The 25,586-nt window shown below is 36.2% G+C and overlaps 1 protein-coding gene across 2 annotated transcripts in view; it reads right to left on the reverse strand.

The window, feature by feature from the left end:
* Metap1d (methionyl aminopeptidase type 1D, mitochondrial) overlaps positions 1–25,586 on the reverse strand; it is an 81,112-nt gene that overhangs the window by 13,255 nt on the left and 42,271 nt on the right. For both annotated transcript variants that reach the window (XM_076865995.2, XM_076865998.2), the window contains exons 2-5: positions 5,075–5,232; positions 2,841–2,990; positions 1,163–1,311; positions 535–577 (exon numbers count right to left, since the gene is read on the reverse strand). In XM_076865995.2, coding sequence (XP_076722110.2) covers positions 535–577; positions 1,163–1,311; positions 2,841–2,990; positions 5,075–5,232 — 500 coding nt within the window. The remainder of the gene's footprint in view (positions 1–534; positions 578–1,162; positions 1,312–2,840; positions 2,991–5,074; positions 5,233–25,586) is intronic.

Consider the following 25,586-nt stretch of genomic DNA (forward strand, 5'->3'; position numbering starts at 1 on the left):
GGGAACACTGCTAGCAAAAGAGTTGCTGTCCAAATAGACTGACACACAGGCCAATGTAGCCCCTAATGACAGAGTAAGATAATGACAGGCCCCACTCAAAATCAGCAGGAAGAGGAAGATCAATCTTGGCAGAGTGAAGGAAAAATGCTGGCTTTCTTCGTGTTAGCTCATCTCATACATATCTAGCTTCAGCAGCTGCCCAGTGCTGTGGTGCTCTGCATTAACTACACAGTGGATCAATAACAATTACACCTTCTCAAAAACATGACACATAGCAGGATTGGGTTGACATTTCACTTAGGCCAACATTGATCTCAGTGCATCTGATTCCAGCCCTAAATTCAAGTCAGGCCTGGGTTTACTTGGAATAAACACAGAGTTAAAGACAAAAAAGGAAACCAGCTGCTTGCGTCTGGGGCTAGAAGTAAACAGCACTTCCACCGGTGCAGTTCACATTTTCAATCCACTCTTCTTCCTGTTGCTACTAGCAATTCTGAAGTTGATCAAAGACTATTTTTTGTATGATTTACTCACCGTGACATCAATGTTGATAATATCTCCATCCTGAAGAGGTCGACTGAAACATAAACAGAAGGAAAAAATGGTGATAGATCTCAATAAAAGGAATAAAAAGTAAATACCTAATGACTACTATCACAAACTCAATGAATTGCAATGATAATTTGGAGTGAAAGAGACATAAATGGAATAACTACATCTGATCTATGTCTTATGTTAGTCACATCAAATTTTATAAAAAATAGATAAAACAAACATATTGCCATTGTTTAAAAAATCACCTATCCTTTAAAAAGATGTACTTATTAGTTATCTCAATATTATAAAGAACCAAAACAATAGTTGATAACAAAAATCTTGCCTGCATTGGACTTTCACCATATATATGGTAAAAATTGAGGAAAATAAAAGAAATAGTTACTGTACAACTACTGTATATCACATACTGTTTTAACAAATATTAAATGATGGTGTTATATCCACTTTGTAGTGAAATACTTCAAAATTTTTGTTTTATCATAATCAACTTCTGAAGTTTACAGGTGGATTTCAATTGAGCCATAGTATTTTCCAACATACATTATAGATCTTATTTTCATGTTTTAGTTTCCAACGGAACAATATGTTATCAAAAAACAAATACCTGTCAGGAATACCATGACAGAGTACGTTGTTTACAGAGGTACAAACAGATTTTGGAAAGCCTCCATAGCCTAGAGGTGAGGGATAGGCGTCATGACTGATGATTTCCTGATGAACAAGAGCATCTATCTCTTCAGTTGTCATGTCAACCTGTAATATTAAATACAAAAATTATGCAGTGACAGTTGAAAACATTTCCTGTATTTACCAACTATTCCCATAATAACAGCACTTCCATGTGAGATTGTATAGACTTACTATAAAAAACGTGTTATACAATATTTTAATTAATTATGACTAGTGTTACCATCTTCAATTATGCTTTTTTTGATGATTTTGGGGGGGGCAGGGGTAAATGATAGTATTATGGACTCTTAAGAAATAGAAAATTTAAACTCCAGGATCCTCTAAATCATTGTGAGTCATTAAATGACATGAGTCCTTTTTAGCCTGAAGATTTCCACAATATGTCTTTCAGCAATCCTTTTCTCTTTCTCAATAGTTAGTACTATGGCTAATGGAAACTTGAATAAATGCTCCAAAGGATTTTTGGTTTAGACAACAGGTCTGAAAAAGTAGGTCAACCCACACTTTAGTTCAGTGAAACATTACATGGTTTTTATAGCAATGGGATGGAGATTAGGGGTCATCATTTAGAAACACAGTCTGATACATTTTGTAGAGATTTGGTTGTCACTAATCCTGATTTCTTTTATGCCTAAGTAAGTAAATGTGTTTAAAACAAATTTCTCCCTTATTAGAAGATAACCACTTGCTCCCGAACAGAAAAACTGAAATTGAAGTTTTTGTTTTATTTTTTTTTTTGTGGTGTTGGGTCTCACTTGAACCAAGGGCCTCATGTATGCTAGGCAAGCACTCTACCACTAAGCTAGACTCGGCCCCTGAAATTGAGTTTAATGAGCACTTGTAGACTATTTTCATAAATTCACAAATCATAAATAAAAATCTAAAACAAAATAAAATCTGTTATTAAAAATTAACTATTTCTCCAATAATTTTCTGTTATTTTATATTCACATTATGCTTAGTTATGTTGCTCTAACAAGTTTATTATACAGATGACACAGTAAGTGATTTCATCTTTGAGTCTTCCTAAATTCTGCCCTCCTTTTGGAAACGACAGGCTTTACTTTCTTTCATTATCTCTATGGAGCAGGGTGTTTCAAATTATTATAAAAGAACTAAATCTTTTAGGATTTTTGTATACAATTATATGGCCATTATATCTATAGCTTTGTGTATCTGGTCTGATCTTTCATTGCAGAGCTAATGCAAGAAAATAGGAGGCAAACTACAAGGTAGAACAATTCTTCAAGCACATAGAAATAATGAAGGAAACAAAAGCAGAAATTATAGGCAGGAGTAAGAGGCAAAAGTCAAAGCCATCTGCCACTGATCAACTTGGATAGGCTGATTTAGCCCAAGGTATTTCTAGAATTCTGCTGGTAAAAATTCAATTTGGATTTTAAAATTACCTCTTCAATAAATACATAAAATAATAAGGTCCCTTTCTCCCATCCCAAGGCTTTACTAAATTTCTTGAAGGTGAATTAGATGTGTAAAAAACAAAAATTAAGGTGAAAGAGAAAAAAAAAGGGGGTGAAAGAGAAAGAAGTTGCCCCTTATGGAAGTCACTCTGAGGCTTGGTAAGACACCACCTTTAAACTCTTCCCAGCCAGGAGGAGGACATGACGAGCAAGCTGACAAGCCTGATGAAGCCCTTGAATCTGATCTTCATTCTTAACTTCTATGCTGTCTCCCCAGTCGGGTACAATGCCTGTCGTCACATAGTCTGGCTTCTTTATGTGCTTGAGGAAAAAGGATTGAAAACGAAGATCAGAACCCAGCGCACGACAATGGGATCATTTTTTCGGACACAGCCTCCTGCTTCATGGAGCTCTGCCCTTCCTGCCGGAGCACCGACCTTCGAAGCCAGCACAACAGACCTTCCAGGCTGCCCCCAGTTCCTTCCCCTGCCCTTTTGAACTTAACATTGCCCGTTAGTGCTGCCACTGGATGGTCTGTTAACCTCACCATGCTTTGAGTCAAACTCGACTGAAGTAGACTTCTGGTCAAAACAAACAGTAGTTTTCTTTTCTTCCTCCTCCCAACCCTGTTGGAAGCATATCACCATTGATGAAAAATAGCACCAAGCTTCCAAGTTGCCAAATGGTTAATTAAAATTAAAAGGCACTTTCATCTTCTTAACACAAAGATCAAATTTATGCAAGGGAAGCTCCCAACACCCTCTCTCAATGAATATTTGTAAAAAGGCTGACTGTCAAGTCCATGGAAGCCTATTACACATACACTTTTCTTACACTTGGCAACCCTACTCAGAGTTTAGAGAATAAAACAAAACAGCTTCCTTTTCTTTTTTGCCTGAGTACATAAAAAATTACCTAGAACATTTTCATCATTTGTCAAGGACAAAAGGCACCCCCCCAAATTAAAAAAAATTCAACCCTGATCACTCTTGTAGACACCATCCTCCACCACTTACCTAAACCCATTGGCATATTCAGGAAATAATACTATCCTCCACAGAGCTTCTTTTAGTTCAGCGGTTTTGTACAGCCCTTTGGTAAGTTATTTATAGCAATTGTACATAAGCATTGTTTAACAGAACACAGTAAGATGCCACAGCAGTTTGGGACAGGAGGGTGAGGGAGATAACACCATTCAATGGGGACATCACACAACTCTGGAAAGGCTGCGATTAAGGCTCTTCTCTTTGTGAAGAGTGCCATGCTGGGTTTTAGGATCTTCTCTTATTCTCCAGTCAGAGGGGCTTTTCTGATTCAAGCAACAGCACTGCCTGGGCTGCCACAGCTTAGCCCTGAAGAAGCATCTACTCTATTCCAGCCACCCCACTAATGCCCACAGCTCACCAGGTTTCCCCCCAAACAGCCTGTGATCTTGTCTGTATTCTGGCTCTATAACCTGGCAGAGAGGATATTGGGTTGTTCTTGAAATTGATTGATATGTCTAAAAGAATCCTTTTACCTATCTGGCAATTTCTTTTTCTTTTTCCAAAAGAAAAGTAATGTCAATTTTGTGACTAATACCAAATACTGGCTCTCATTATGATGGCCAGGCCTCAGCCAAGCCAGGAATGTACTCTGGGCTCTGGTGGTCTTTCTTTTCTCATGAGCTCCTACAACAAAATGGGCCATTCACCTTCAGGAGGCAAATCATTCTTAATATGGGTTCGCTGTTAAACATTTTTAAAAACTGCAAAAGGAAGAAAGCAGTGGTTTTGTGACAAATTCATATTTCTTTTAGCTACTCTTATTAAATGACCCACACAGCTCCTTTATATTTCATTTTGAAAAATGGTCAGATTGTCTTTCCACAGAATTGCAATCTCTGAAAAAAAAAAAAGTCAACAATGCTCTCAAACAAGATATTTTATTTAATTCACTCTAAAGGACAATTCAAAGATAGCACTAATGAAATGGAAAGTATAAGAGCACTAATGAAATGGAAAGTATAAGAGCAAGCTTTTAAAAAAAATCCAGTGTGTTAGTTTCATGTAATCTCTCTTGAATCATCCCAATTTTATAGTTATTTTCTGTCCTAAAAGTTTGGAAACCACATATGTATAGTTTTTATCTTCACGTTAGAAATTTAATATAGAAAATTTGAGGATAGAAATTTAAATTCTAAACAAGCTAAGCAGTTCTACACTCAGAGCTTTCTTTTTAAAAATTAATGTTCTAGAACTACAGGATGTTAAAACTTCTCACATCCTAATTTTAAATCACGAACCAAGTTTTAAATTATGACTTTAAATGGCCTGGAAATCAAAGGTGCAAAAAACATTTGATCACTTCTGCAGTCAATCTTTATCTTGGCTGGAAAAAGCAGCAGATAATAGGCAATACCGTACCTTAGGAACTGGATGCGCTGGAGAAACTGCAGCCGGCACAACTATACTGTGTGAAATATCTCTTTGTCTTCGAAAAAAGAAATTTCTTCTTTGTTGACTGCTTGACTGCTTGTGTAAGTAGATATGATTGAGTGGTAAAGAGAAAATTCTATGACAACCTATGAACAGAAATGTATTTTAAGTAAAAAAAAAAAAAGAAAAGAAAGAAAAAGAAAAAGAAAAAAGAAACAAAACTAACAGTGCTTGCACTTGAAGGTGTTGTGTTGTTGCCTACTAAATCATTATTCTAATCCTTTATTGAGTCAAAAAGGAAAAGCCCCAAACAGAAAGGAAAGCAATTGTATTCCAAGTTCTAGTACAAGAGTAGCACAGCATATTTATTAGCTAATACTATGTTTACATAAATGCCTGACAATGGAAAACTCTACTGTAATGGGAAACAAACATAAAGAAACATGTGCTAAACACCAAGTCTGTAAAAAGAACAATTTCTACTGTGGTACCTTGTGTGACAATGTCCAGGATAACCCTAGATTTCAGGGCACTATTTTGATGGCTTTATATTCTTTAAAGCCATTTTCATCTCAAGAATCAGAGACAAATTGCCAGCTGCACTTTTGCCCTCCATAGGATTACAGTGTGTTAAGTTCATGTGCATCAAGGCATTATACTGAAATTCATTGTGATGAATGCTCAAATCAGAAAAAGACCAAATAGCAAAAACGGAGGTATAACCCTGAAAGCAAATGGACAGAGGGCCCTATAGTAGTCACAACAGGAATTTAGAAATATCTATCAAAATTTTAAATGCACATATCTTTTGACTCAGCAATTCATGTCCCCAGACTTTATCCTGTGGATGTTACGCAATGATGGATGTGTAAAGATGTACCATCACTGAAACACTGTTTTGAGTGGAAAAAAAAAAAAAAAAAAGGAGGAGGGGAAATTACCTAAATGTTTCCAAATGGGAAACATCAATGGGGACTTGGTTAAATATTATAGCACATTTACACAATTGAAAACTCTGGGGCCGTTAAAAAGAATAAGCTAAGTCATCTCTAAGTATTGACAAGGAAAGAGGTAATAATACATTGTTAGGATAAAAACTAAATGCTGAAAAGTCCATAAGAAGCCCACACAAATTTGGGAAAGCAGGCACAGTGCTGGGAATCAAACCCAGGGCTTTGATCATGCTAGGCAAATGCTCCACATCTGAGCTATGCCCCACATCCCCTATAAGAAGCTCATGAATGTAAAAAGCTGTACATTTATTTATATAAGCTTGTACATGCCTATAAAATTTCTGGAAATGAATATTTATCAATAGTGGTTATCTGTGGAGCATGTGATTAAGGCTAGAGGTGGGAACACATTTTGATTCATTTTATTTTCTTCTATACTATTATATATTTGAAACCATCCACTTGCATCACAATTAGTTAAAACATTTTTAGTTTAAAAAAGCTCCAACAAATCACAACTACATGGCAGGAGTTGGCAAACACAGCCTATGGGCCAAAATCTGGCCTACTTGCCCCTCTTTTTATACAGCCAAAGACTTAAAAAAATAAATAAAAATTTTAAAAAATTACATTTATAAGTAGTTGACAGAAATCAAAAGAGAAATACTTTGTAATACAAGAAATTACATAAAATTTCAGTTCCTATAGCTACCCTTATTCACTTATAATTGTTTATGGCTGATTCTGAGCTACAGTGATAGAGTTCAGTAGTTGTGACAAAGATATATGGCCAACAAACATAAAATATTTACCATAAGGCCATTTATAGAAGTTTGCTGACTCCTGCTCTAGAGCACTGCTTCTCACAATGAGGTTCTCAGATGAGCAATATCAGCAACAATGGGGAAAAAATGCAAATTCCAGGCCCTCTCCTCCATCTACTGACTTAGAAGCTCTGAGGGTGAGGACAACAATCTGTGCTTTAACAAACTCTTGGGGTGATCTGCCTGTACCTCTGTGCTTGAGAACTACTGGCCTAGAGTAATATTTCAGCTGTGAAACTTAATGGAAACACTAACTGCAGGTGAGTATTGGCCCCCAAACTCAGGATGTCTCATTGACAAGGGAAAAGGCACTGATGCAAACCAACTCCAGTGGTCAGTAAGTCAGGGTCAAAAATTTCATTCAATTATGTTTTTCTGTAAAGTTGAAAGTAATACTGCTGAATCAAACTGAATCAAACTTACAGGGTTGGGTACTTTTTTTTTTTTTTTTTTTTTTTTTTTTGCAGTACTGGGGACTGAACCCAGAGCCTGGCATATGCTCAGCACATGGTCTACTGGTGAGCACATGGTCTACCACTGAGCCACATTATCAGTCCCCTTGGGTTTGGGGTACCTATTTTAAACAATACCAAAACAAGATAAAAGGTCAGAAATATCATATCTTTAAGTTGTTATTGAGACAAGGTCTCTATATGTTGCCCAGGCTGGTCTTGAACTCATGGGCACAAGCTGTCCATCTTCATCAGCCTCCCAAGTAGCTGGGACTATGGGCAAGCACCACCACATTTGACTTAAAAAAAAAAAAAAAAAAGAGTTACTTGACAGTAGTGGGTACCTTATTTCCTAAACTATGTTTCCCTAATGACCCCAGGATTGTCAACTGACATGTGAGTGGTGGGAAGTGTCTGGAAAGTGTCTTAGGAAAAGAAAACAGTGGAAAAGTAGAAGTCTAGACTTTTGACTTTGCTCCTCTTATTAGCTGTATGGTCCTGAAAAAATGTCTTCTTTTGGATCTCAGGTAATAATTAATTGGAATAAGGAATATGAAAATTCCTTGTATTCTGCAGATACCCAGTAAAGATACCCTTCAAGAATGTTTAAAATGGAAAATGGAAAAGAAAACATGGGCTCCACTATAGCTTGTAATACTGAATGTCAATTAACTGTATAACGCACTTTACATCTTAGCTTATTAATCTTCACAAGAACCTACAGATTGTGTTTATTACTCCAGTTGAAGATACAGAGATACACAGTAAGTGCTAAGGTTGAGGGAAAGCAGGTCAAGTTGCCTCCACGAAGTATATTACTTCTCTCACAGGCTCAAGGAAAAAGATGAGCAGGTTGCAATGGTGCATGCCTGTAATCCTAGTGACTCAGGAGGCTGAGGTAGTGGTATCGCAAGTTCAAGGTCAGTCTCAGCAACTTAACAAGACCTTAAGCAACTTAGCAGGACCCTGTTTCCCTGTTTCAGAATAAAAATTTTTTAAAAAGGCTGTGATGTGGCTCAGTGGTTAAGTACCCTAGGTTCAATTCCTGGTACCAAAAAGAAAAAAAAAAAAAAAAAGAGCAATACACATGGAACTATTGTATTGTTACTATTATAATTTTCCAAAAGTGGTGCTGGTTTGACCTAATCTGTCCATTCCTTTAAGCCAAGCTCTCTTTGTTTACGAACACAAAGTGAGGCAGTGAGGTAGTTGACAGAAGTTAGTTGGGCAGTCTGTGGATATGGAATGGAAAATTTGGAGAAACTCAGGTGGAAATCAATCCATGATCGTGTCCCCTAACTCCATTTCTTGGCAGGAGCACATACAAGACACAAAAGACAACACAAAAGAAAAACTCACAAGTGTTTCCCTTCTGCGAAAAGTATGTATTATGCTTACTGTTAACAATGATGATACTAACAAAAATAGTAATAGTGATTCATATTTAGTGACTACTTTCTTTGCTTAAGCTGAGTGCCAGGTGCTCTACATATATTACTTCTTACCAACTGTCAGGTAGGCAGGTCACTATTTTATAGATGAGGAACTAAGGCTCTCATCTCTAGTAATAATTGACCAGATCCCAGGCTAAAGCCCTCCAAGTTCAGACCCAGGGCTGTGTCTGCCATTGCAAGCTGTCTCCCAACAATGTTCAGCAGCTCTATAAGTCCTATTAGTTAGCAAGCTTAGTAGATAATGCTACTTCCAGGGGTTGGATTTTAAGGAAAGTTTTTTTTTTGGGGGGGGGAGGGGACCAGGGATTGAACTCAGGGGCACTCCACCACTCAGCCACATCCCCAGCCCTATTTTTTATTTTACGTAGAGACAGGGTCTCACTGAGTTGCTTAGTACCTCGCTTTTGCTGAGGCTGGCTTTGAATTTGCGATCCTCTTGCCTCAGCCTCCCAATCCGTTGGGATTATAGGGGTGCACCACTGTGCCCAGCTAGATTTTTTTTAAATCATGAAAAATATATCATATGGAGATTAAGATTTAGAGTAAAGATATTTTTCATGAAAATTCAGAGACGATCTAATCAGGAGGCACTGTAGTAGTGAAAAGAGCATGAACTGTGAAGACAGACAAGTCTGAGTTTTCAAAACTTCTTGAGTCCCACTTTCTTTGCTATTAAATGGGAATTAAAGTGCTCTTCCTACCATGAGGCCGATGTGAGCATTACTTAAAATAATATATATGTAAACCATTTACAAAATGTAGGTGCTCCATAAATGTCCATTTATTTTCCTCTCTTCTCTGTGGGGCCTCTAAATTTATTCTTTCACTTAATAACAAATGTATCTGCTGAACTTTTGTGATGTGCCACACTCTGGAAGCAAGGAAAACAGTGATGAATAAGGAGACTTGGTCCTTTCTCTCAAGGAGCTATGTTCTTGTAGGGGCTTAAGGCAGACAATAAACACATCAACAATACATTAGATTATATCAGATGGTGACAGAAGTAATGAAAAACAGGGCCAGAGTGACACAGCACTGAATGGAACCTTAAGAGGTGAAGTTGTCCTCTCAATCCTGTCAGGAGTCCTGTCATTGACACTGACTGACAGAGAATTTCCTGGTGCCAAGATCTGTGCAGAGCACTTCACAGATGTTTACCCATGAAGATCTAGGGGCTTAGTAACATGAGAAAATTGCACTCAGACTCCTGGCGGTCCCAGAAGCTCTAACATGTGTGCCTTCCTTTGGCAACATTTGATTGTCATGCTACATTCCAGGTAATGGGATGATGTAGCTTCTGGTCAATTTTAGGACTCATAAAATTATTATTTTTTTCAATGTGGCCAATTTCACAAAGGAGACATCATCATTATGTTAAGTATTATCAAGTTTGAGTACACAGTTATCATGGGGGAATCTTTTCTATGTTCTTAAACTTGAAGTATAAAGTACTCAGTTCTCTACTGGGAGAAGCTTTTGAGACATTCACTTTTGGATGCCAACCAACCTATTCTACCAAATGACCGACTCACTGTCAAAAAGTTGAAAGTACACCAACATGTGACTGGATGGCAAAATTCTAAGTATCAGAAACAGTCTGAACATAGATAATTTATTGACGGTTTTGGTTCTGCAGGGTACTCAGCAATTCCACTTTTATAGGATACTTTTGAATTTGAAGCAAGATCTTTTCTTTCAATCTAATAAAGGACACCCTATACATGTTGTCAAAAGTTAACAGGATAATAAGGTACCATACCGTGTTTATTCCACTAACTATTCATTATAAACCAGAAAAAAAATCTAGTGTTTTCACAGGTGAAATGAACAAATGGGCTTAAGTCATGTTACCTTCAGAAGATAATGGTCCTCCAATTAGCCTTGGTGGTGGGAAGCAAAGATGGGATATCGTTGGTCCTATTTATCATGTTGTAATTAATAAGTAGCAATTAAAATTTCTAAATGTAGAATGAGAAAAAATTAAAATCCAAGCTCCTATTTTATTCAGGGTCACAGAAAGGATACCCAAACTATAGTATCTGAATATATAACACTGTAGAAAAGGTCTGCTGAGTTTTCTAAATATTTCTTTGCTTTATAAAAGCACCACTGATATAACATATCTAACTTTCAACTTATTATTACTGTCATGTTAGAACTTATTTGGTGCTCAATGACCATCCTCAAAGACCGAAGAATCAGCAAAGTCCCATCAGACCTGTCCTCTTTGCACTGTCATTCACCTAGGACCTACAGCACACCCTCCTTTGGTAAGGCGATTTGGGGGAACAAGATGCAGGTGTGCACTAATAAATGCAAAGGGCAAGTGGACTAATCTGAAGTTCAGGAGATGCCCATGGGAAATCAGCAGAAAACTCAGGAGAGCAGGGGAGCCCAGAGCAGCAAGAGGCTGCTTGGTACTAATTTGATCTTGAAAATGATGATCACACAGTGTTGTTACTGATGATTGCCTAACAGAAACTCTACATAGGGTTGGCATGGGCAGTAAAGCTATACGTTATTTGTTATGAATACTAGAATATTTACTGTTATCAAAAGTAATGATAAGAATTATTTTCAGTGTCATAAAAATTCTATCAGAGCCTAGTTTGAGCTGAACGCTGAAAATTATAGGCAAATGCTTCTTTCCCTCCATAGAGGAGCACACTGTGCAGCCTGAATGTCTCTTGAAATTGCTATATGTCCTTTGGATACTGCTACACATTTTAAATTTGTATTTGGAATGTAAATCTAGGTTATGGTTTTAAATATTTTCATATTTGGTAATAACATCAATTTCCAAACGCTGCCTTTTATTTCGCTTTACAGATTGTCTGAAAGGTGGGACTACAGAATTCAAGTATGCTGGAGGGAGGAGTGCATTTTAAATAACTAATGGTGCTGCACACAACATGCCCTATATTTATTGGCCTCTTACTCAGGGTCCATTTTAATTGTTATCTGCTCATGCATTCTATACCACATAATGAAATGCTTCCATTTCACCCACTGAGCCCTGGGTTTTTATGTGCACCTTTACTAATGACCCTTAATTAAGTCGATTTTACCCTTGAAAATGTGAGTTTTCTTTTGGTCAACAAGTATTTTTAAGGGAGCGGTCTGAATGAACTTTCCAAGAGGCATTTTAAATGCTTATTATTTTAAGCAGTTGTAAACTGAACAAAGTACATTTGTACTCAAGTGTGGGCTACCAACACCTATATTTTTCATTGTGCGTTTCCAGGGAAGCACTTTCACCCTGCAGCGTGCCATCAATCCTCAGTTAGGTTTCATTTCAGAGGGATCAAATATCTGGGTAGAAAACAACACAATAAAGTAGCCTGGTACTACTTTACATTAGCTAACAATGTCAACCAGAGATAATAGGTAATTTAAAAGACACCCTGTAAAATGTCTTACTGAATATATTTTTTTCATAATGATCAGCAAATGCCAAAATCTAGTAACAAAACTATTATTTATAGCATATTAACATCTAATTGATTTTACAAATGGAGGCAATTATTTTGGATGAAGGGAGGAATGCCTGCCAGATTTAAATGATTTATGATTACCAAGAGAGAAAGCAACAATGTTTTGCTAATTCATTTTCAAATATGGTTCTTATACTCATTGAAAATTTTAAACTAAATGATTGCTTAAATAATACATTAATATTAGCAAAAAAAAAAAAAAACTAAACTAAACTAAAAACAGCAACTGACTTTGTGACAGCAATCTGATATATATTTTTACTGTTTAAAAATGATGCCTCCTACTAGGCTCAAAAGGGACCATACCATAGGAATACATTTTCCAAGTGCTGATTTAGAACCACGGAAAGATCACACTTCATGAACTCCAACCAATTACCCAGAGTAGGAGTACTGGCTCTTATATTGTGTGCTTCAAGTCCAAGAGAACACTGCAAATGCATTACGCCTCATATTTCTTGACCTAAAACACTGACTGTCTGCTTGAAAGGTGTCATAACTTGTACAAATGTTGTGAAAGAAAAATTAAATAGTCTGTATCACTGAATATAACTCTTTCATTGATTTTTGTAATCTCCTACTAAGTTGCACATGTTTCAAAAGTAGGTGAGGAAAAAAAATGAAGGTTCCTTCCCATTTCAAGACAACTATAAAGTAGAAGAGAAGCTCACATTTCACACACACACACACACACACACACACACACACACACAACTAGGGAATGCCCCAGGCTGGAGCAGATACTGACTGGGCAAAGCTAAAGGACAGGGCCCTTGAAACTAAACAAAAGCAAATTCATTCAGTTGACAGATGTTGATTACATCAAAGCAACAAGGAACTCCCCTAACTCCCAATTTTTAAAAAACAATTAATACTGCTCTACAATCCACACACTAAAGACAAAGTGAACTTTTTAAACCAATCATAATAAACATTATTAAATTTGTTTCCAAAGAGTTTCAATTCAGCTAAGGACCATTCTAGTGTTTTCAGCTGTGGACTTCTCCAAACAGTGGTTTATTCATTCCCATGGACATGTCTGGGAAGCCAAGACAGGCATGCCATCAGCCCCTTCCTTCCAGGGGTTAACTGCTCTGGCTGCCAAATAAAATACAGAGTGAGCCATGTAATTATGTAGACAGTCAAAGGGCAGGCTCTATTTTGAAATCTATTTGCACAGACAAGGTCTTCCAATTGAACTTACAGGAAACAAGCTGGTAAAGAGCCTCCTTTCTCCCAGATGCCTTCCACACTTTTTCTCCAATTCAGGAAATCATGGCTATGGACAACATACACCACTGCTTCCTGGATTTCAAGCTAGAGAGAAGACTATATCTGTTTCACAAACCTATAAGAATAATTTGGGAAGACCTAATTACCAGTACTTGGAAATCGCCTCTGGATGATAAAGCTACAGTATTTATTAAACATTTCTAAAGAGGATGCAGGCCCAGTTGGTATGCAGGTGTTGGAAAACAGCTCATTTTCTTTAATGCTCAAAATAAAGCACATGGTTGAGTGTAACATATACTGGCACAAATACTTGTCTGAAATAAAGATTCTACTTGACATCCAACAGTATTGTCCTTGTAGTTATTTATAGCAAAGACTGCTACAATAGTCACAAAGGAAATGTGTACAATATTGTAAGAGATTAGTCATAACTCAATTTTATGTTGAAACATAAGAATTCATTCTAGTTGCTTAATGCTCTAAGTTGGCAAAAAAAAAAAAAAAAATTTTTTTTTTTGAGGTACTGGGGATTGAACCTAAGGAGACTTTACCATTGAGCTACATCCCTAGCTCTTTTTATTTTGAGACTCCCTCATTTGCTCAGGTTGGCCTTGAACTTGTGATTCTCTTGCCTCAGCCTCCCAAAAAGCTGGAATTCTAGGCATGCACCACTATGCCTACCTGAGTTGGCAATTTCTATAAGAACGCATCATTTGAATACTAAAATAGGATTAAAACTAAATGGTCAAATGATGGACACTAGTCTGTGGAACTCATCATGAAGCCATAACCCAAAGCCTGGAGTCCTGGTTCTAGAAAAGATAAACTGAAAGTCAGTGACACTTAGGGCACTTCTGAGAAAGGAAGGGGGGCAGCCTGGGGGCACCCTCTTCTAATAATAACAACATTCAAGAATGGTCCCCAGGTCAGAGCAAAACATGACCTTCCCCAAGGCTTCATCAGGAAGTTGGCTCTATGCTACATCCCTCCTCCTTTTTAAAATTTTAATAGCAACAAGTAGAGTATAACATCAATAATAAGCTCAAAAATGGTTTAGGAAAATACTTTATTTTGTTTCTTTACAAAAGTTGAATTTGAACTATGCATCAATGTATACCACCAGAACCCAAGGATTTAGTTAAGCAAGAAGCATTTCCCTCCTCTTTGGAAAAAAAAAAAATACACACACACACACACACACACACACACACACACACACCGATTGGTCTACTCTAGAAACATAGATCAATAAACATCCCTACTTAATAATATAGACTTGTACTTATGGGCCCAGGAAAAAAATCTTTTAGGCTAGCTCAACTATAGGTCAGAGAAGAATGCCAAAGACTGCAGTAAGAGCTCAAAGTGTAAGCAGATCATATGGTGGACCAGTGGGAATTACAAGGACATGATCAATTTGTACAAAGAAATAAGACTGTTTTATGAAGTGTCTTCATTTAAGATAAGAATATTTACTTCACAAAATTTAAATATAAATTCATCTTTATAATCAGAAAACACTGAGTCACACTGAAATGGTGTATGCTGAGCAAATCCCATTGTGTCTCAGCTAAAGTTTAGAGAAAAGCAGCTTTTTAGCACTTCAACAATACATATACTCAGGCAACTTCTTGGACAAAGAAATACTGTATCCTTCCAGGGGAAATAAAGGAGCTGTTTATTAGAGCTGTGGTTAAAATGTAATAATTCATTCCAGTTGAGCCCTGTGAAAAATGTCATCAAAATATCATTTTCTTTGCCAAATTTTCTGGATGCCGTGATATCATTTAAATACAGAATAAAAGACAAGTTCTAATCAGAGTAGAAGCACAACAACAAAATTAACCAAAACCAAAATGCTGTCAAAAGAACAGGAAGGAATTTCACCCAGTCCTGATACCCAGGGAATGCACACTTCTAGGTTAGTGTGGAACATCTGGCAAATTTCAACTTTACAAAGTCTCTCAAAAGAAACATTCCTGTTACTTCACACACTTCAGTTAAAGAAAAGGAAGATAGAACAATTTTTTATTAAAGCACATAAATAGGAACCAGAAAGGGCAATTTCACAGAAATCACACATGGAATTCAATTTTAGAGAATGTCCATATAAAAAAAGTCATATTTTAAAAACGGATGTAGTAAGAAAGTCCTTCTTTAATTCTTAAAAAGACTACCCAAAATACTATTGTCATGTAAAATGCTACTTAAATTATTAGTTATTCTGAATTTAAATACACAGTATTAGATGATATGGGAACCTACAGTTTCTGATCAAAGGAACAGTTTTAATATGAATATTTAAAAAGTGTATTAAGGCATTTGAAAAGAGCATAACTTTAGTCTTTGTTTTATAATGGTGTCTATATGGAACATGCCATATGTATACCATTAGATGCCTGCCTGCCTGTCTTCCTTTCTTGCTGATGAGCCATTTAAAGTTATTGATGTATAAGAAAGCAATTGTTATAAAATAGCTCAGAGTTTTAACCAAAACTGTGGTAGCAATACCAAATGCAAAATATCTCCCCCAACTCTACATTTAATACATTCCTAAATATGTCTTCACTGTACAACTTCAAATGAGAGGCATGAAATAAAACATTTGAATATTATTTTGACAGTTTTGGGAATTTTGTTTCTGCTGCATTACCAGGCAATAGGAATAGTAGGTAGGTAGGTCAATAATCATGACCTAAAATGACAAAAGCCAAAGCTTCAAGAAAATAATATATTTCCAAGCTTTTATAGTTGAAATTCTACTGATTCAAGACAAGCAAAGATCACTCGTCCAGGACTTATTTTCAATCAGGAAAATAAAGAGAAAATACATAGTAGCCTTTTTGGTAAAGAAAAACTCTAAATTTTCTGAAGGCAGACTTTTGGACTTCATATAGTTATATTGCCACAAATAATTTTACATTCAATTCAACTAGATAAACTTGGTTAACCAAATGAATAAATAATCACCCATACTTTTAGGCTTTAAAGCAAAAAAATTCAATGTATTAAAATGGTATAGAATTAAAAGGGGGAATTCCACAGAAGCCTGTTTATAATCTGGCCCTTCTTTTTTTTTAAATATATGAATAGTTAACTATTTTTTTGTACTAAAGATCAAAAATTTAAAAACTTCACCACTACCAACAAGAAAATGTGTACTTTTTATCTGTGTGTAGCAGGCTGCTTCTCATATCTGAAAACACAATATTACTTGAAAACCTTAGCTGACCAAAATTATCCACACTTAGTAGAATGACAATTTTATGTTTTCTTTATACTAATGTCTTCAATATTGCCAAAGTACTCAAATATCTGATGTATAAAATATTAAAAACATATTTACTGTCTAATGTGAGGTGTATTGAACATTTTTTGAACTGCACGTCTACCAGGATGTTACAAAAAGAAAACCAACCACCAAATACCTAGTAAAACATAAAAAATTGGGGGGGTAGGAAATAGTGTGGAATTTAAAACACTTTATACTTTGCTTGTGAATGTATCGTGGGGGCTTTCTTCTAAAAGATGTGCCTTCCTAATTATATTTACTTGAGTTTTTGCTTAAATTGGATTTTCTTCTCTGAGTACTCACTGTTTTACCTGAATATATTAGTTAATCTCTAAAACTTAGTCTCCTCCCTATTTGTTATCAGGAATAATATTTCCCTACCATGTTGCTATGATAATTGTATGATATGATAGCTAGAAAGCAATACAAAGTAAACCCTCAATAAATGATAATTACTACTATCATTGGTAGCTGACTGTGGGAGGAGGTCACTCTAAAATGCACTAATCAATAGGTAGAAACCGGTCTGAATTTTAAAACGTGCTTTTGGATAATCCACAAAGTAAGTAAATCGCAAAGTAATCATGAGATCCTAGATGGTTCCCAGAGCTGCTATTTTAAAGCCACACTATCTACAGCATTGGATCTCTTCTGACTTCATCATAGGGCCACCCTAACCATCAAACAACACTGAAGATGTAAAACTTTACGAACTGAATAACATCTGATGATTGTAGTGTACTGAGAGAAAGCATATGTTTGTTTGTTTTTTTTTTCTGAGAGTTCCTGATGGAACCTTGCTAATATGGTGATGGTTAATGGGGAGTTCTAGGGAAACTCTTCTTTCACTCATAGAGGTAAAGGCCCTGGATTTTCTCAAGACTTATACCCTTCTTAACATAACCATGTACAAAATAGCTCTTAAATTGTGCAGAAGGTGGGTTGGGAGAAATCACATTATAGAAATATTCCACCTTGCGTGAAAATATTCCCTATAAAGGTTTGCTTGGGAGGCTGAAGCAGGAAGATCGTGAGTTCAAAGCCAGCTTCAGCAAAGGTGAGGCTCTAAGCAACTCAGTAACACCCTGTCTCTAAATAAAACACAAAAAAGGGCTGGGGATGTGGCTCAGTGATCAAGTGCCGCTGAGTTCAATCCCTGGCACCTCCTCCTCTCCCAAAAAGAGTTATATCCAAATGCTGCTTCTTCTCCTCCACTCCCCAACCTCCAGGGTGGAGGACAGAATTCAGGGCCTAGCATATGCTAAGGCAAGTGCTCTACTTCTGAGTCACACCTCCATCCTCTAAATGCTATTTTTATTCAGTTACTAAATAGTATCCAGTCAATGCAGTGCTTAGCCATGAAACATTATGTTGTCTTCAGTAACCTTAGTAAATTAAAGTCTGCAAAAATTTAAACATATTTGTCTTGGTGTACAATGTTTAACAGAAATATTCTAAAGCTCACCAAACCTTATTGTTGAAAGGTACCAAGAAGTCTTCTTTGCATAAAAATTCCTGTTTATTAGACAGTGATACAGAAAGAACTTATTTACATTTCAAGCACTAGCAACATACATCATTTATGACAAAAAAGGCAAGCACTCCATAAGAAATGCTCAATCACTGTCAATCACAAACACTAAAATATACATAAACCAAAGCACACAGTGTGAACTGTATTAAATTCAGCTAAACACAGAATTATCAACAGAACAAACAAAAAACAAATAATTATCAGTGACTCACAGTCCTATTTACACAATACACAAAGTAACTTGGAAAGGTGTAACCATGGAAACCTGATAGCCTAAATTCATTGCCTTTAAATTTTGCATTTACTTAAACGCTGTGCAAATGATGTCCTTACAAAGTTTTAAAAAGCTGTCAAAGCTTATCTTTGTTATCAGATCCCTGATCAAAATAGTTTCAACTATAAATTGGTTGTCTTTAAAATTATTCAAAGACCAGTTTAATAAAACTAGGATAAAAAGTCAAACAATTTTTTTCAGAAAACCATTATTTTTACAACCACTGATTAGCAATCAAAAAAACAACTATTTATAATAAATCCTATAATAAACAAGTAATATTAAAACACACTTTGACAGAAAGACTTTTCTTAAACTCATACTGTGGCATGCAATCACCCCTACCTCCTCTAACTGCTAAAACAGAAATGCATTAGCTGTTTTGGTTTCTAAAATGATTTTCACTAACAGTTACCATTGACTAGTGTACTATTTAATGCTATAGTTAGTTTCAATGTGTTATATTTTATTTTATAACTCAAATGTCTAAAACATTATTTTGTAGTTCACTGGATCCCACACTTAAAGATATAATGTTCAATGGTATTTCGTTATGTAGATGAGCAATGGATGTTGTTTGACATGATTTAAGTGGGTCAACAGTATTTTCCTAGTCGCATTAATCATCTAGACAGCTAGAATGAAAAAAAAGGGGGGGGGGACTTGAAAACTAAGACTAGAGAATCTATTCATATAAGTGACACCATTAGTGGGTTATCTAGGATGTGGTTAGGGAGAAGGAAGAGTTACAGACTTTAAACATGTTTCATTATTTATTCAGAAACAATTTCAAGACCCTAGCTCTACTTTCAGAATCCAAGTGAACACCATGGAGACAGATCTCTGAGATGTCAAATTGTAATTCTTATATGGAAATCTATGAAAACTTTGTCCACCAAAGAAAAAAGAATCAACTGGGTAAGTTGGTGCACGCCTGTAACTTGGTGACTTGGGAGGCTGAGTTAGGAGGATTGAGGTCAGCTTCAGCAACTTAGGGAGGCCCTAAGCAATTTAACAAGACCCTGTTTCAAAAAAAATAAAAACAAAAAAGGGCTGGGATGTAGCTCAGTAATAAAGTGTCCCTGGGTTCAATCCCCCATACCAGAGGGGTTAAAAAAAAGGAAGAAAGAAAGAATAAAATTTAGGGAGCCCAGTTCCAAATAAGGCTGAGCCCTGAGGATAGGGTCAGGCCCATGAAATCTATAAATATACACAGCATATGATCCAGCTATCCTGCTCCTCAGTATTTATCCAAAAGAATTAAAATCAGCATACTATAGCAATACAGTCACTTCAGTGTTTATGGCAGCACAATTCACAATAGCCAAATTATGGAATCATCCTAGATGCCTGTCAATGGATGAATAGATCGAGAGAATGTGGCATATATACACAACAGAGTTTTACTCAGCCATAAAAAAGGAATGAAATAATGGCATCTGCTGGTAAATGGATGGAAATGGAGAAAATCATGCTAAGGGAAATAAGCCAGACTCAGAAAAACAAGGGTCAAATGTTTTCTCTCATCTGTGGAAGCTAGAGCAAAATAAGGAAAAGAAGGTCATTGGGGAGGGGATTGGATATCATAAAGTTACAGGGAAGAACTGGAGTTGAAGGAAGAGACCAAGAGGGAGGGAGAAAGGAAGGGAAAGGGTAAGAAATATGGAATGAATTTAACAAAATCATGTTATATCCATATTAAATGTACCAAAGGGAATTTCACCTTTATGTATATGTATAAAATACCAATCAAAAATAAATCAATAAAGGAGAAAAATGAGTATCAGTAGAAAAGAGGAGGGAAGGAAAGGGAGAAGGAGGAAGAGAAGGGGAGGAATGGGGATTGAAATAAAATTTTTGCATGTATAATTTTGTCAGAATGAATCCAAATACTATGTGCAATTATAATGCTCTAATAAAAAGAAAATACATAACAGCACACAGAGGGCCACTGCCTCCTCGTGGGCAACAATGCTGTCTTTACCTGCTGAAGGGTCCTCAGAAATGAAGACGAGAAGTGGTGGAAGGAAATGCAGAACTAGATTTTACAAACACATTCAAATCACCTTGCCCCTGCCCCAAGTAAAAGAAAAATGAGGAAAAGAGAAAGCCACAAATGTGAATTTACAAACAGCAAATGCATTTCCCTTTTCCTTCCATATTCAATGGTTTACCTTTGCATTGGGTCTGGTCAAGGGATGATTTGGTGTACATGAGTAGTCACTATGCCAGAAGACTCTTCTAGACAACCATCTTATCCCTTTGTTCCATATGTCCACATGAATTAGTGGCTTTTTTTCCTTTTCCTTTTTTTTTTTTTTTTTTTCTTTTTTGGTATTAGGAACTGATGCCAGCAGCACTCCACTACTGAACTATATTCCCAGTCCTTTTTTTTTACTTTTTATTTTGAGGCAGGGCCTAAGTTGCTGAGGCTGGCCTAGAACTTGCAATCCTCCTGCCTCAGCCTCCCAAATCGCTAGGATTACTGATGGGAACTCAGACAAATTAGGTGCTTTCTAATAACCAGTATTGAAGTGACAGATGGTCACTTCCTTCCTCACAGAGGCCCTTTAGTAAGGCTGTGGCAGATGTGAGGCACTGTCTACCAACTTTTTCATTTTGAACCAACAAGTCCAAGGTCATACTCCTGAGTTGTGCTTGGCTCTCTCCTAAAACCACACAGAAGGACCCAGGTCCATGGGAAGCCCATGATTCTTTTTGTTTCTCATTATAACAGCACATGCATTGTATTAAATAAGAATAATGAAAAAGGATAAAGAGAAAAGTATATAGCAAGTAGCATGGTGTTAAAGTACTTGTCTAGCATGAGTAAGGCCCTAAGTTCAATATCTAGCATTGCCAAAAAAAAAGGTAAAAAGAGTCTTCAAATGATCGCTACTGATTGACATTCAGCAAACACACTTCTTTTCCTCTATGTATCCACTAGTATATTGTTGTTATATTTTTATAGTACATTACTTTTCCATATATTATGAATAGTTTATACATATAATATTGTTAAACTACTATTTTGAAAGTAGTTTATTTCTCTCCCTAATATGTGGAAGATATTTGTCTCTAACAAAAAATAGGGATATAGGCCTCGGGATGTAGTTCACTGGATGGTTTCCTATATGCACAAGGCCCTGGGTTTGATCCCCAGAACCACAAAACAAATAAACATATATATTCTTTCATGATTTCATAATATTTCCTTGTACAGCTGAGTCACATAGCCAATGTGAACCATAGTCAATTAACTAATTACAAGTATTTAGGTATCTTTTTTTGTATTGTTTACCTCATGCCTTTTACATGTACAATTGCACATGTGACTAATTATTCTTTTTCATTTAAATTCATAGTAGAATTTTTTTTTTGGTGGGAGCAGGGTACTGGGGATTGAACTCAGGGCACTTAGTCACTGAGCCACATTCCCAGCCCTATTTTGTATTTTATATACAGACAGAGTCTCACTGAGTTGCTTAGTGCCTCACTTTTGCTGAGGCAGGCTTTGAACTCTTAGTCCTCCAGCCTCAGCCTCTTGAGCTGCTGGGATTACTGACCTGCCACCGCACCCATCTGACAGTAAAATTTTTAAGTTAAAAATACACATAATTTTTACAAAAGAGATACCTGCATACCCATGTTTACTGCAGCACTACTTATAATAGACAAGAGATAGAATTAGCCTTCTTCCCTCCCAATAGAAGCCAAAAGAGAAGTGTATTTTAAAAAATGGCATATATACACAATGGCATTTTATTCAGCCAAGAAGACTAATAAAATCATATTATTTGCTAGAAAATGGATGGTACTAGAGGTTATCATGTTAAGGGAAATAAGACAGGCATAGAAAGAAGCATATCACATGCTTTCTCTCGCTTGTGGAAACTAGAAAAAGAGAGAGAGAGAGGAAGGGAGAGAGAGAGAGAAAAGAAGACAGACTATTAGGGAAGAGGAAGGACTGGGGAGAAAGGGAAGAAAGGAGGGAGGGAAGGGCAAGAAAGGATAATAGAGAAGGTGGATATGATCAAAGATGCATATATGGAAATGCCACAGTGAAATCCATTAATTTGTTTGATTAATGTTTAAGTAGTTATAATAAAAATAAATAAGAACTATGTAAAATTAAAAAAAGAAATATGAAAAATTTTGAGATATTTGCAAAGTTGCTCTCCACAAAAGTAGTCATTTATATTCTCAATAGTGCCTACTTCCCTACACCCTCACAAATACTATTAATATTATTAGTCATTTTTTATTTTCAAAATGAAAAATGGTCTCTTGCCTTTACTTTTTTTTTTAAAGAGAGAGTGAGGAGAGAGAGAGAGAGAGAGAATTTTAATATTTATTTTTTTAGTTTTTGGCAGACACAACATCTTTGTTTGTATGTGGTGCTGGGGATCGAACCCGGGCTGCACGCATGCCAGGCGAGCACGCTACCGCTTGAGCCACATCCCCAGCCCGCTTTTACTTTTTTTAATTAGACACTCCTGAGGTTGAAGAATTTTTCCTATGTTTTATTTTCATATCCTCTTTTGTGAAGTATCTGGGTCTCTTGGTTTTTCATCTGACTTATTTTTAGAACTGCTCTCTGAATTAGAAACATTAAGCACTATATTATTTCAAATGCTTTTTTTGGTTTGTTATTTGCATTTCAACCATGTTTAAAGTGTTTTTGGCCATTCAGTTGGGTTTATATTGGATTTATGAATTATTAAGAAGAGAATATGACTTAAAATATTTAGTTGTCTTATTTAAAAGATGTCTTCACATTTACTACAATCTTTAATGGTACTCAAATGTTTTCTATGAAATCTAATGTTTTCTTCATATAGGTTCTATAGATTTCTTGTTACTTATCTATTCCTAGGTAGTTTATCTTCTTGGATGTTATTATAAAAAATGGAATTTTTATAATTAAATATGATGCTATTACATATACATGTAATTTTTATATGATATTAAACTTGTCTTTTAAAAACTTAAGTTTTGCCAGGCATGGTGGCACATGCCTGTAATCCAGCTGTTTAGGAGGCTGAGTCAGGAGGATGGCCAGGCTGGGCAACTTAGCAAGATCCTGTCTGAAAATAAAAAATAAAAAGGACTACAGATGTAGGTCAGTGTTAGAGCACCCCTGGGCTCAATCTCTAGTACTAAACATACACAAATACACACCCTCAAGTTTAAAAACTGAAATGTAACAATCTAGTGCCCTATTTTTATGTACCTGCATATATCAAAACTCAGACTCATACACTTTCTCCACTGGAAGAAGTGAGTTGAGAACAACTGAGGTTAAATAGACTTTCCTTTCTGTCATTGCCCATTCACCCTTCTCTTACCTTGCCTCCTGGAGCCAAGTATTATTCCTTCTTCCCAAATACAGAATGCTAGACTGGGTAAACTAACAGATGCTATAATTGTCAAAGAAATAAAAGCAAAAAAAAAAAAAAAAAGTGATGGCCTAATCATCAGGAGGAGGAAATTAGAACATTTTTAGAATTACTATTATTATTATTATTTTGAGACAGGGTCTCATTCAGTTGACCAAGGTGGTCTCAAACTTGTAATCCTCCTGCCTCAGCCTCCCAAGTTGCTGAGATTACAGTGCACATTACTACGCCTGGCTTTCAACTTGTTATTCTTATTCTCCCCTGAATTATTCTAATTTTACAGTTTAGTCTGTTCTGTGTTTTGAATTATGTGTCTGGGTTAGGGGTGGGGCAACCATAATCTTTTCAGTGCTAGGGTTCCTGTCTAACAAAAAATACAGATATATCTGATTTTGTAGTGGTTTCAGAGCATTCCCTTAGATAGAAAGATCACATTCCTTTTTTTCTAACCAATGATGAGCATTCAGGTAGGTTTTTTGTTGTTGTTGTTGTTGTTTGTTTGTTTTGCCTTACATCTTAGGGGTCCTGTTCTGATTCAGCTTTATATAACTGTAACTGAGACTAGGCACACAAAAAACCTGAAGGTACTGAGCAAACAGCACAATTACAAAATATCCGTAGTCTTACAACTAGGGAAAGAGACCAGAGCTTTAAACAAGATTAAATTCAGAATGAATCTGCCAGCCTGTTGGACAAGACTCTGTCTAGTTCCTAGAATCCTTTCTTATTCAACTTGAATTCTCTTAGGAAAGAGCAATGCATCTTTAAGCTGTTGAGGACAAGTCCTCCTCTCACTATTACTCCTTAGGGCAAATGCTCTCCTGAGGCATTTTCCTCCATGAGTTTCATAATACTACATCCAACTCCAACTCCACCTATAAGATTGGAAAATTACAATCATATAGATGACAGAAAAAATATCTAATTTTTTTCCATTAAAAATATTTTCACAGGGCTTGGGGTTGTGGATCAGTGGTAGAGCACTTGCCTAACAATTCTCATCACCACATATAAATAAATAATAAATAGCCATGAACAACTAAAAAAATTTAAAAATATATTTTTACAGGTAATAACACAGAGGAGTTCAGTACACCCCTTTCTCTGATTTTGCCTATATTTGAAAATTTTCAATAACAATGTAGTTTAAAAAGTATTGCTCTACCAACCAACAAACAAAAAGAATTCTAAAAAATGTAGGAAATCGAAGAGTTGCTTTAAATCTGGGATGCTCTGTTTATATTTGGGAACACAAAGCATTTAAAACAGACATTTGGGGGTTGGGGATATAGCCCAGTTGGTAGAATGCTTGCCTAGTATGCAAAAGTCCTTAGGTTCTATCCCCAGCACCATCAAAAAATAAAAATAAAAAAAGACATTAGTCTGCAACAGCTCCTGAGCTGTAAATTAAAATAGCCCCAGGACTAGCCCTTCTGGACAGTGGAAAGCGTACAGTTGTTCACATATTACTAACTTGCAGTTCACAGCCGTGTGTTTCTTGGGAATATCCTGGGGTCCTGGCTTGTAGCTGTTCATTACACTATACACATTAAACTCCTGAAGTACACTAGAGCCCAAAAGAGAGATCAGG

The sequence above is a fragment of the Callospermophilus lateralis genome, chromosome 9 (genome assembly GCF_048772815.1).
Source record: "Callospermophilus lateralis isolate mCalLat2 chromosome 9, mCalLat2.hap1, whole genome shotgun sequence".
NCBI classification, from domain to species: Eukaryota; Metazoa; Chordata; class Mammalia; order Rodentia; family Sciuridae; genus Callospermophilus; species Callospermophilus lateralis.